Below are 12,762 nucleotides of genomic sequence, written 5' to 3'. Positions count from 1 at the left end.
CTGTGATGTATGTATGATGTTTCTGGGGGTGGTCTTGATCTACAGGATGGGAATTTCAAAAGTCTTTATAAGGCCTTGCACACCATTTTTCTAGGTCCTCCTTTCCTGCGTGTGAGGGGAGCACCCTGTTGCAACAGATCAATAAAGATCAGGCTTACTAGTTGCTTTGCTTCTCAATATTCTCTGGTTGGCCTCTGTTATTTTCTCCTAACAATAGGGAACCTATGTAAGGACTCTATATGGGCTCTTGGATACCCCATAAGGGAAAAGGGCAATTTTTGTTTACAACAATGCCAATCAAGATGTCTCACAATTGCACATCTCTTGATGACGGGCATGAGCAGGGTTCAACCCCGGCTGCTCCAGCTACACCGTGCACAAACACTCGTTCCCAGTGGGGGAACTGGCGCAGGATGGAATCTTGCCCGCTGGGTGACGTCCCCCAGCAGTTGTCAGCTGATTGACAGGTGGGTGTGGTTTGGGGAAACAGTCTTGGGGGGACAAGATTGACCCATGGGTATGCTGTGGGTTAAACCACAGAGCCCTGGAGTTGGCGATCAGAAGGTCGGCAGTTCGAATCCCCACGATGGGGTGAGCTCCCGTTGCTCGGTCCCTGCTCCTGCCAACCTAGCAGTTCGAAAGCACGTCAAAGTGCAAGTAGATAAATAGGTACCTCTCCGGCGGGAAGGTAAATGGCGTTTCCGTGCGCTGCTCTGGTTCTCCAGAAGCGGCTCAGTCATGCTGGCCACATGACCTGGAAGCTGTATGCCGGCTCCCTCGGCCAGTAAAGTGAGATGAGCGCCGCAACCCCAGAGTCGGCCACGACTGGACCTAATGGTGAGGGGTCCCTTTAACTTTACCTTTATAGACAATACAGTGACACCTTGGTTCTCAAACGCCTTGGTACTCGAACAACTTGGAACCCGAATGCAGCAAACCCGGAAGTAAGTGTTCCAGTTTGCGAACCTTCTTTGGAAGTCGAATGTGTTCCGATTTGAGTGTTATGCTGAGGTCTGTCAGTTTTGGCTACTTATTTTGCGTTTTTGTTTCTGTGACTGTGTGGAACCCAGTTCAGATACTGATGCATGGATGGATTGTGTGACTGCAGTACATTGTTTATTGCTTTCATTTTACGGATCAATGGTCTCATAAATAATGTTCAATTGCTGTTTTAGGGGTTGCTTTGAAAAGTCTGGAACGGGTGAATCCATTTTGCATTTCTTTCTATGGGAAAGCGCGCCTTGGTTTTGCAGTGCTTTGGTTTTGGAACGGACTTCCGGAATGGATTAAGTTTGAGAACCAAGGTACCACTGTACTGAACTAGCTAGACTGGTGCTTTGACTCTAGAGAAGGCAGCATCTTCTGTGTGTGATTACTGCGGGACTTTTTTTTTTTTTTTTTTGCAGAAATTTATTTATTTATTCACTTATTTATTTATTAAATCTGTATACCACCCTATACTCATTGCTCAGTTGTTTTGAGAGTGGTGCTGATGACACCAAGCTTGCAGGTTCGATTTCCGTATGGTACTGCTGCATATTCTTGCATTTCAGGGGTTTGGACTAGATGAGCCTCAGGATTCCATCCAACCCCACAATTCTATAATCTCAGGGTGGTTCGCAACATAAAATCACAATATAAACACTCTTTCTAACCTAGGGTTTAGCTGCATTAGTAAAGAAACAACGATAAACATGTGCTATAATTTTCTTTCTGGGGGCTATAAACATGCAACACTAGATGGCGCCAGAGAGCAGGAAATTTTTATACGCTTTTTTCCATAGGAATTTTGTTGTTGTTGTTCTAATCTAATTTCTGACGTATTTATAGTGGGATTTCTCCTGTGCGTAGATCTGCCCTTATACCCCAGGAGCAGTATCTCCTTTTTTGGAACCGAGGGGAACTGGTCGAGGCGGCAACTTCCAACATCGCCCGCGTGTCATTGTTTGTTTGGGGGATTTATCTGGGATGTTGTTGATGGAGGGAAAAGGACATCTGGGAGGTAGAATTCCTGGTGGCAGACAGAGCGATTTACAAGGGAGATGCCCACCCCCAGAGAGAAAAAAAAATATTTTTAACCCCGCCGGTATTTCCAAGGCAGCGGGGAAGAGATGTTCCTTTGGGAGCCTGTCGTCAGCTGTCGTCTTGCGCTATATTTATCAGGACGGCAATGAAAAGGTTCCCCCCGCTGCCAGCCTTGAAAGAGGGGGGACGATTGCTTAGTAGGGTGCCCCAAACACCTTTAAAGGCTGCAGACATGACAAGTGTTTCCTAATCCGTAAAGCGTGTGTAGCAGGCACATGCCTGGGTGCTTAGATCCACTTCCCATTCTCCTGGAAAAAAAGGAAATCAGGAGGAAGTGCAGTCTAGTGGGTGGAGCTTCAAATCCGGGTATCTCGTCGTTGGAGTTGAATTGGGAATACACACAGAGAGTTGTTCTCATGGACTTATTTCAGGAATATTTGGACCATTTGAGTTGCTGAGTTGCGCGTGTCAATACAGTGGTACCTCGGGTTAAGTACTTAATTCGAACTGGAGGTTTGTACTTAACCTGAAACTGTTCTTAACCTGAAGCACCACTTTAGCTAATGGGGCCTCCCGCTGCTGCTGCGCCGCTGGAGCACGATTTCTGTTCTTATCCTGAAGCAAAGTTCTTAACCTGAAGCACTATTTCTGGGTTAGCGGAGTCTGTAACCTGAAGCCTATGTAACCTGAAGCATATGTAACCTGAGGTACCACTGTATTGTTTTGGCATTATATATATATCAGGGATGTCAAACCAGTCAATCGCGATCTACTGTTCGATCGTGGGGGGTCCCTGGTTGATCGCAGAACCTTGTCCCCCCCCCCAAAAGAGATCAACGACTTTGATGAAGTTTCCCCTAAAAATGCTCAACAACTCTGGTCAATCCAATGGGTATATCACTGCCAGTTTTTTTAATAGTTGGAGTAGTAGTCTCTTGGAAGTTGGACATGCCTGGTATATATTATTTGAGATTTCATGTACTCGAAGGTGTCAAAGTGTCACATATTATTACAGTGGTGCCTCGCAAGACGAAATTAATCCGTTCTGTGAGGCTCTTCGTATAGCGGTTTTTTCGTCTTGCGAAGCAAGCCCATTGACAGCTTAGCGGATTAGCGCTATTAGCGGTTTAGCAGCTTTTAGCGGATCAGCTGATAAGCGGCTTAGCGGCTTAGGAAAAGGGGGGGGGGAGGGAAAAAACCTGCAGGAACTCGCAAGACATTTCGTCTTGCGAAGCAAGCCCATAGGGAAATTTGTTTTGCGAAGCGCCTCCAAAACAGAAAACCCTTTCGTCTAGCGGGTTTTGCGTCTTGCGAGGCATTCGTCTTGCGGGGCACCACTGTATATATATCAGGGATGTCCAACCAGTCAATTGCGATCTACTGTTCGATCGTGGGGGGTCCCTGGTTGATCGCAGGACCTTGTCCCCCCCCCCCAAAAAAAGAGCTCAACGACTTTGATGAAGTTTCCCCTAAAAATGCTCAACAACTCTGGTCAATCCAATGGGTATATCACTGCCAGTTTTTTTAATAGTTGGAGTAGTAGTCTCTTGGAAGTTGGACATGCCTGGTATATATTATTTGAGATTTCATGTACTCGAAGGTGTCAAGTGTCACACATTATTAATGAATTTTGTAAACCGCATACAGAGTTGTTAAATTTGTGAACGATCTCTTCGTAGGATGAGTAAGCGTCTGATGTTCCTTCATTTAAAGGAGCCAAATGCATCTCCACCCTCCAATGCACTCCAAAATTGTCATTGAAATTCTACTCAATATTGATCCAGAGCAGAACTCCGACATGTAGTTAGCAGAGTAAAAACACGGTGCAGGATTCCCAAAAAAACCAGACTGGAGGCAATAGATTTCATCCAGCAAAGCTTTACTGCTACTGAAGGCAGATGAGAATAATGGTCACAAATCCAGTACATTCAGAATTGGCGCTGTCCATAAGAAATCCAGTTCCAGCAGACTTAACTTAAACTTCCAATAACTTATAATAAGGCTAAAACCTTATCACTAACGCTCATCTCGCTTTATTGGCCGAGGGAGCCGGCGTACAGCTTCCAGGTCATGTGGCCAGCATGACTAAGCCGCTTCTGGCGAACCAAAGCAGCGCACGGAAACGCCGTTTACCTTCCTGCCAGAGCGATACCTATTTATCTACTTGCACTTTGACGTGCTTTTGAACTGCTAGGTTGGCAGGAGCTGGGACCGAGCAACGGGAGCTCAGCCCATTGCGGGTATTCGAACCGCCGACCTTCTGATCGGCAAGCCCTAGGCTCTGTGGTTTAACCCACAGCGCCACCCGCGTACTGCGTAGCAAATCATCACAACTTGTAAGATTGCGGTTAGGCATTGGTTTTATGAATTGGTTGGTGGAGGGGCATGGATTGGCTGTTAAAAGAATCCAGGAGATCGCCATGTTCTTGTCCGAACCCCTGTCAAGGGGCTAGGGCCTCACAAGAGCCCCTGGGAGCATTTGGGGAGAGGTGAGGTCATGGTACCAGCTCCATCTTTCTCCCCAAAATGTTTTCCCTTTCTGACTTTCGCGGGTGTGCCAATGTCAGTCTGTCCCCATGCGGCGTCAGATAGTCGCAACCAATGCCTAAGCAGCCACTCACATTTTTGTATTTTAATAAACCTGTGGCCAAAATTATGCCAAAAACCTTAAACAAAAATTCTGTGTGAATGGTGTTTTATTGGGGTTGCTCGGGGACCTCGACACGCAACTTATAATAAGACTAAAACCTTGGCAGAGTCCGAGACCAGGGAGAAGAGACGGTGGAAGAAGATTGGAAAAAGTTTAAAGTCTATTTATAGAAATACTGTAAAATTAATGAGTGTTAGAAAAATGTTGGAATGAAATTATATGGCTTTAGTAGAAATGTTATAAGGAGTTAAGCATAAATAAGTATTATAGTATTAATGGAAAATAAGGTTAAAATAAGTTAAGATAATTATAAGACAGAAAATAGAGAAAAATGGAAAGGAATTGCTGAAACAATTAATAGAAGTGGAATACAAAAAGGGAGGTGAGAGGAGGTCGAGGAAACATGGGAATGAAGGATAAGGCATTGAAATGGTATGATGTATGTTTTTAAATTGTTTTTGTTCTGTTTTGTTTAGTCTAATGTGTTAATGTTGCGTTGTCTATATTGTAATGTATTGTTTTTTCTTTCTTTTGCTGCTTCTCTTTTTCTTCTTCTTTTTTGTAAGGTTTAAAAGTAATAAATATTATTTTTTTTAAAAAAATAAGACTAAAACCTTAACTCTAAGCATACGATGTGCAGAACACCACACCAGAAGGAAGAGAGATAGAAGGGGTGATATGATAGCCATGTTCAAATATATAAAAGGATGTCACATAGAGGAGGGAGAAAGGTTGTTTTCTGCTGCTCCAGAGAAGCGGACACGGAGCAATGGTTCCAAACTACAAGAAAAAAGATTCCACCTAAACATTAGGAAGAACTTCCTGACAGTAAGAGCTGTTCGACAGTGGAATTTGCTGCCCAGGAGTGTGGTGGAGTCTCCTTCTTTGGAGGTCTTTAAGCAGAGGCTTGACAACCAAATGTCAGGAGTGCTCTGATGGTGTTTCCTGCTTGGCAGGGGGTTGGACTCGATGGCCCTTGTGGTCTCTTCCAACTCTATGATTCTATGATTCTATGAGAAAGTGGAAACAAGGCTCCTTCTGGCCTTATAATTATGGTCAGCATGACCTTGACAAAAGAGATAACAGAACCAGCTTAAGGCAGCTGGACTCAGCTTCTCCGAAGGAATAACCCAAACATCATGAACCTCCTGCTTGCTTCTTTCATGCAGAGAGGTTTCCAGAACCCTCTTGAATTAAGTAGAATAGGAAAGATCTCTACCCATCAGATCAATACTTTCTGCACCAAGAAATACAAACTGACAAAGAGCTCCAATATGGAGGCAGAGGGATTGGTGGGGGGGCAAAGGTTTCACGAAACAGCAACCCCCTGATTTTGTCTCTGCACCAGTCACATCCAGACAAGGAACTTGTTCCTTTTCCCTCCGCAGCCGTTTTTCATCACACGCTGCCACCCTGCCAGCAGATCAGCCTGGGGTGTCGAGTGACCAGGTGTGAAATGAAGCAGGGACCCCTTTGTGTTCTCATTATTTATAATTGGCCATTAGAAGTTGTTGTCTGATTCAGGAATTGTGAGTTGATTGCACGCCTACCCTTTAGCTGATTAATTAGATCAATTGCATTGGCATCTATCTGCATATGAACCAACCCAAAAGAGCAGGGCCTTTTTGAAATGTCAAAGGGGGTATAATTAACTTGCAATTCCACAGAGCCGCTATTCTTTGTGATTCTACCGCTGTCTAAAATTCAGTCACACCTGCAGCTTTTGTTCTGCTCATTTGCTTGTTGTTCCATTGTTCTACTGTCCTGTGATTTGTAGGTATGATCCCTATAAAGGAATATATTATAGAAAATAGATATTAGTATATCATAGAGGAACTCTGTCCCAAACAATAGTATAGAATCATAGAGTTAGAAGGGACCCTGAGGAACATCTAGTTCCACCCCCCTGCCATGCAGGAAGAGGCAGCTGCCCCATACAGGGATCGAACCTGCAACCTTGGCCTTATCAGCACTATGCTCTAACCAACTGAGCTATCCAGTGACCACATGGCATTGTGTTGTTGTTTAGTCATTTAGTCGTGTCCGACTCTTCATGACCCCCTGGACCAGAGCACGCCAGGCACTCCTGTCTTCCACTGCCTCCCGCAGTTTGGTCAAACTCATGCTGGTAGCTTCGAGAAGACTGTCCCACCATCTCGTCCTCTGTCGTCCCCTTCTCCTTGTGCCCCCCATCTTTCCCAACATCAGGGTCTTTTCCAGGGAGTCTTCTCTTCTCATGAGGTGGCCAGAGTATTGGAGCCTCAGCTTCAGGATCTGTCCTTCCAGTGAGCACTCAGGGCTGATTTCCTTCAGAATGGAGAGGTTTGATCTTCTTGCAGTCCATGGGACTCTCAAGAGTCTCCTCCAGCACCATAATTCAAAAGCATCAATTCTTCGGCAATCAGCCTTCTTTATGGTCCAGCTCTCACTTCCATACATCGCTACTGGGAAAACCACAGCTTTAACTATGTGGACCTTTGTTGGCAAGGTGATGTCTCTGCTTTTTAAGATGCTGTCTAGGTATGTCATTGCTTTTCTCCCAAGAAGCAGGCAGTTTAATCACAGCTAAAGAAGCCATCCAACCTCAGCTTGAAAAAAAACCCTTCAATGAAAGAGACTCCACCAGCTTCTGAGGGAGTTCATTCCACAGCTGAATGAAAGTTCTTCCTGAGGTTTAGTCGGAATCTCCTTTCTTGGAATTTGAATCCATTGGTTTGGGTCCTCTCCTCCAGACCAGGAGAAAGCAAGCTTGCTCCATCTTCGATGTGACAGCCCTTCAGATATTAGAAGGCAGTTACATCTCCTCTCAGCCTCCTCTTTTCCAGGATAATAATAATAATAATAATAATAATAATAATAATAATAATAATAATAATAATAGGTGTTATGTACTGAGTTGAATAGGATCCAAACTGCAGCAGTCTGATTGGTCCTAGAACAATAGGATCCAAATTGCAGCAGTCTGATTGGTCCTAGAACAATAGGATTCAGAATGCAGCAGTCTGATTGGTCCTAGAACAATGCAGCAGTATGATTGGTTGGCAGGAACCACCCAATCATGCTCCAGATATAAGTGAATCCACAACCTGATTGGCTCACAGTAGAATTCCAGAATTAGCCAATCATGTGCAGCCCCTTGTGTAAATAATGTATATAAAGCAGATACTTTGAGGGGACTTTCATTCATTCCTCCTCACCACTATGAGCTGAATAAAGAGCATGAAATCACTTTGCGACTCTGAGTATATTTCAATAATAATAATAATAATTTATTTATATCCTGCCCTCGCCAGCCGAAGCCGGGCTCAGAGCAGCTAACAACAGTAAAAGTAACACAGTTTACATAAAATCACAATCAAGTAACTGAAATGCATTCTAAAATCAATTCATTCTGCCAATCCAGGTATCCTCCATCCTGTATTCCTGTTCTTGGTTATCTCTGCCCAAGTGCAGAACCTCACATTTAGTCCTGTGCAATACAGTGGTCTTTTGAAAATTGCACCTCTCTGCTGGGTTTTGTAGCCATTTCCCCAACCTAAATGATCTGGACACAGTATTGCGGGCATGGGGGGGGTCTCTTGTGCCCTGCTGTCTCTCTTTTTTAAAAAAATATAATATTTATTAACAGTTTAAAGACTATAAAAGAAAAGAAAGAATTCCACTTCAATTACCTGTTTCAGCAATTCCTTTCCATCTTCCCCTGTTTTCTGTCCTGTAATTTATCTTAACTTATTCTAACCTTATTTTTCCCCCTTTAATACATTAAAAATCTATTTGTACTTAATTCCTTATAACATTTCTGCTAAAGCCATATAACCTCATTCCAACATTTTTCTAACATTCATTAATTTTACAGTATTTCTGTAAATAATCTTTAATTTTTTTCCAATCTTCTTCCACCGACTCTTCTCCCTGGTCTCGGATTCTGCCAGTCATTTCCACCAGTTCCACCTAGTGCCCTGCTGTCTCTCACTGTTGCTTGCAGCAATAGGCACATCAGCGATATTGACCTCGCTTTGCTCTTGCCTCCTTGCAGGAGGATGTGGACGACGTCCTGACAAAGGAGGAGCAGATTTTCCTGCTGCTCAAAGCCAAAGCCAAGTGTGAGCGCCATCTAAAGGCCAAAGGACCCAAACTGCAAGGTGAGTGAGCCTCTCTCCTCCAGACTGTGGGATGTGATACATAAGTAGCAGTCAAGTACAACATTCCTTGTTTTCCTAGAGTGGACATGCAGGGGAATGTTTGTTCCAGCCAGTCAAAAACTTCCTGTTTCCTCCTGGCCTGGAGCATCCTTCCTTTAGCATGTAGCTATAGGTGGGTGTGGCCTTACCTGCCCAGGTAACAAAAGGGACAAGGCACGCAGCACATTTCCTTCTTTTCGACTCTCTTTGACTTCCTCCGTCGTGGGACCAGCAGCTTTTTAGCTTTCAGCCAACAGAGGACAAAGGGACTATCCCTAGCAGGGGTAGGCAACCTAAGGCCCGGGGGCCGGATGCGGCCCAATTGCCCTCTAAATCCGGCCCGCGGATGGTCCGGGAATCAGCGTGTTTTTACATGAGTCCTTTTATTTAAAATGCATCTCTGCGATATTTGTGGGGCCTGCCTGGTATTTTTACATGAGTAGAATGTGTCCTTTTATGTAGCATGCATCTCTGGGTTGTTTGTGGGGCATAGGAATTTGTTCATATTTTTTTGCAAAATATAGTCTGGCCCCCACATGGTCTGAGGGATAGTGGACCGGCCCCCTGCTGAAAAAGGTTGCTGACCCCTGCCATATGGGATAGACCCACATGTATATACTTTTCAACTAAGTCTGCCTTCAGGGATCCAACTGTGAACTGATGTGAGGAAACTTATTTTATATACTTTACACAAGATTGTAGTGTGATTATTCTTTAAAGAGGGATATAAGGGGTCTTACCAGGAATCTAATAGCAAGAGGTTTAAACAAGCCTGCAACCAGCCATCTGCTGTATGCTTAAAATGGGAATGTAAATCTCTGCTAAGTAAAGGAACTTGCTAGCGCAGGTTAAAGGTAAAGGTAAAGGGACCCCTGACCATTTGATCCAGTCGCGGATGACTCTGGGGTTGCGGTGCTGATCTTGCTTTACTGGCCAAGGGAGCCGGCGTACAGCTTCCAGGTCATGTGGCCAGCATGACTAAGCCGCTTCTGGAGAACCAGAGCAGCGCATGGAAACGCCGTTTACCTTCCTGCTGGAGTGGTACCTATTTATCTACTTGCACTCTGACATGCTTTTGAATTGCTAGGTTGGCAGGAGCAGAGACCGAGCAACGGGAGCTCACCCTGTCGCGGGGATTCGAACCGCCGACCTTCTGATTGGCAAGCCCTAGGCTCTGTGGTTTAACCCACAAAACCACCCGCATCTCACTAGTGCAGGTTAGGAAGGATTTTAATAAACAATATATCGTCTCCTGCCTCCCTGAACCTTCCCACACAGACTGGACTGGCCAGTAAGTTTCCCCATAGGAATGAACTGGGTTGCTTCGGGGGTGCCCGATATTTGCTCAGCTATGGATGGGGCCGAGTTTCTTCTCACTACCTGGAAGACTTGGAGAGCATTGAGAGGAGTGTCTTGTCATCTGGGCAGCCCAGGATCTGCATGTACCATATTTTTCGCTCTCTAAGACGCACCAGACCACAAGACGCACCTAGTTTTTGGAGGAGGAAAACAAGAAAAAAAAACATTCTGAATCTCAGAAGCCGGAACAGCAAGAGGGATCGCTGTGCAGTGAAAGCAGCAATCCCTCTTGCTGTTCTGGCTCCTGGGATAGCTGCGCAGCCTGCATTTGCCCCATAAGATGCACACACATTTCCCCTTACTTTTTAGGAGGGAAAAAGTGAGTCTTATACAGCAAAAAATACAGTATACTGCCCAGATATTTGCACCCCTGGGAAGTCTGTTTAGTGCTGTTAACACAGATGATTGACTTCACACACACCCCAATGGCTCACTCCATGTCTTTCGAGAGAGATGGGTGCCAACAGCTGTACACAATTTCTTCTCTCCGTCTTTTCCCTCTCTCCTGAGTGCACCTCACTCTCAAGCAATCCCGGCAGAATTGTCCACAGCTATACGCAGATACACAGACGTGGGTGGCGCTGTGGGTTAAACCACAGAGCCTAGGACTTGCCGATCAGAAGGTCGGCGGTTCGAATCCCCGCGACGGGGTGAGCTCCCGTTGCTCGGTCCCTGCTCCTGCCAACCTAGCAGTTTGAAAGCATGTCAAAGTGCAAGTAAATATAGGTACCGCTCCAGCGGGAAGGTAAACGTCGTTTCCGTGCGCTGCTCTGGTTCGCCAGAAGCGGCTTCGTCATGCTGGCCACATGACCTGGAAGCTGTACGCCGGCTCCCTCGGCCAGTAAAGCGAGATGAGCGCTGCAACCCCAGAGTAAGCCACAACTGGACGTAATGGTCAGGGGCCCCTTTACCTTTACCTTTATACAGAGATAATCATTCATGAGTGGTTCAGATTGCCAACGTTTTGCCTTTTAATACATCAGATTGATGACTCTAGGGCCCTAGGTCACCCAGCACACCTCGTATAGCCAAGTGGGGATTTGAATCCAGATCCCTAATCCAATGCCATAACCACTAAACCATGCCACCTCTCAGTCACTGCAGATGAAGATGCTGTTAATGACACAAGAGCAGACCCAGCCAGTCAGTTGGCAACAATGCTGCTTCCCGCTTCCCCAAGAGTCATCAATCTGATGTATTTAGGGGTCCAAATTGCGTGTGTCTGGCCCCATCTGTCAACATTACCAGGCACCTACTCCCACCACAGGGCTGGTTCAGTCTCGCACATATATTTTCTATTTCGAGTTTCGTTTAATGGGTGCCAGATGCAGGGAACCAGCGACACAGAGAGTGAGTGAGTGAGTGTCAGTTTGCAAAGGGTGTGTGCTCGTGTGTCTGTGTTTGTGACAAACTCTCAGTCCCTTGTCAATACTGCAGCTGTTCTTCATTGAAACCACGGAGAGTCCTGTTTGCCACCCAGAAAGCAGTTTTCCCTTTACAGTCCTAGCTGTGAGTCGCTCTGGGACGAGGCTGGGTCCCATGGTTATGAAAACATCCCTTTCCAAAAACAAAAGTTCTCGTGTGTGTGTGTCCTGAAAACGCACTGCACAGCCTTTTCTGCTTATTTCAGGATTCCTGCTCCATATGGGCAGAATCCCACCCACTTTAACCGCATCCTGGTGGATCTTCATTACATCAGCCAATTAGCACCTCATTGAGACTCCCTCCCACCTCTGGTGCTTTTTCCTGTACTTTTGACCTCGGAGTAGACCTGCAGTAAGACACAGCAGTGCCCCCGTTTGGGGGCTCTAAAACCCACATTTGCAGAATCATATTGCTGGAAGGGACCACAAAGGACTTCTGGTCTAACCCCACTGCAATGCAGAAATCTTTTTGCCCAACATGGGGGACTCGAAACCATGAGCCTAAGAGTAAGAGTCTTCCCTGAAGCAGGTAGGTAGCCGTGTTGGTCTGCCGTAGTTGAAACAAAATTTAAAAATTCCTTCTAGTAGCACCTTGTTGTTGTTGTTTAGTCATTTAGTCATGTCCAACTCTTTGTGACCCCCTGGACCAGAGCACGCCAGACACTCCTGTCTTCCACTGCCTCCCGCAGTTTGGTCTAACTCATGCTGGCAGCTTCGAGAACACTGTCCAACCATCTTGTCCTCTGTCGTCCCCTTCTCCTTGTGCCCTCCATCTTTCCCAACATCAGGGTCTTTTCCAGGGAGTCTTCTCTTCTCATGAGGTGGCCAAAGTCTTGGAGCCTCAGCTTCAGGATCTGTCCTTCCAGTGAGCACTCAGGGCTGATTTCCTTCAGAATGGATCGGTTTGATCTTCTTGCAGTCCATGGGACTCTCAAGAGTCTCCTCCAGCACCATAATTCAAAAGCATCAATTTTTCGGTGATCAGCCTTCTTTATAGTCCAGTTCTCACTTCCATACATCACTACAGTGGTACCTCAGGTTACATACTCCGCTAAAACAGAAATAGAACCTCGGGTTAAGAACTTTGCTTCAGGGTGAGAACAGAAATCATGCTCCAGCGGCG

The 12,762-nt window shown here is 45.6% G+C and overlaps 1 protein-coding gene across 1 annotated transcript in view; it reads left to right on the top strand.

Moving 5' to 3' along the window:
- The window catches only part of PTH1R (parathyroid hormone 1 receptor), a 130,953-nt gene that overhangs the window by 61,486 nt on the left and 56,705 nt on the right, over positions 1-12,762 (top strand). The window contains exon 2 of the mRNA XM_081834415.1: positions 8,712-8,817. Within this exon, the coding sequence (XP_081690541.1) occupies positions 8,712-8,817 (106 nt within the window). The remainder of the gene's footprint in view (positions 1-8,711; positions 8,818-12,762) is intronic.

Source organism: Podarcis erhardii (assembly GCF_964252035.2).
Source record: "Podarcis erhardii genome assembly, chromosome: 12".
NCBI classification, from domain to species: domain Eukaryota; kingdom Metazoa; phylum Chordata; class Lepidosauria; order Squamata; family Lacertidae; genus Podarcis; species Podarcis erhardii.
The sequence above is the reverse complement of the archived record's forward strand: the minus strand, read 5'-3'. Positions and strand labels throughout refer to the sequence as shown.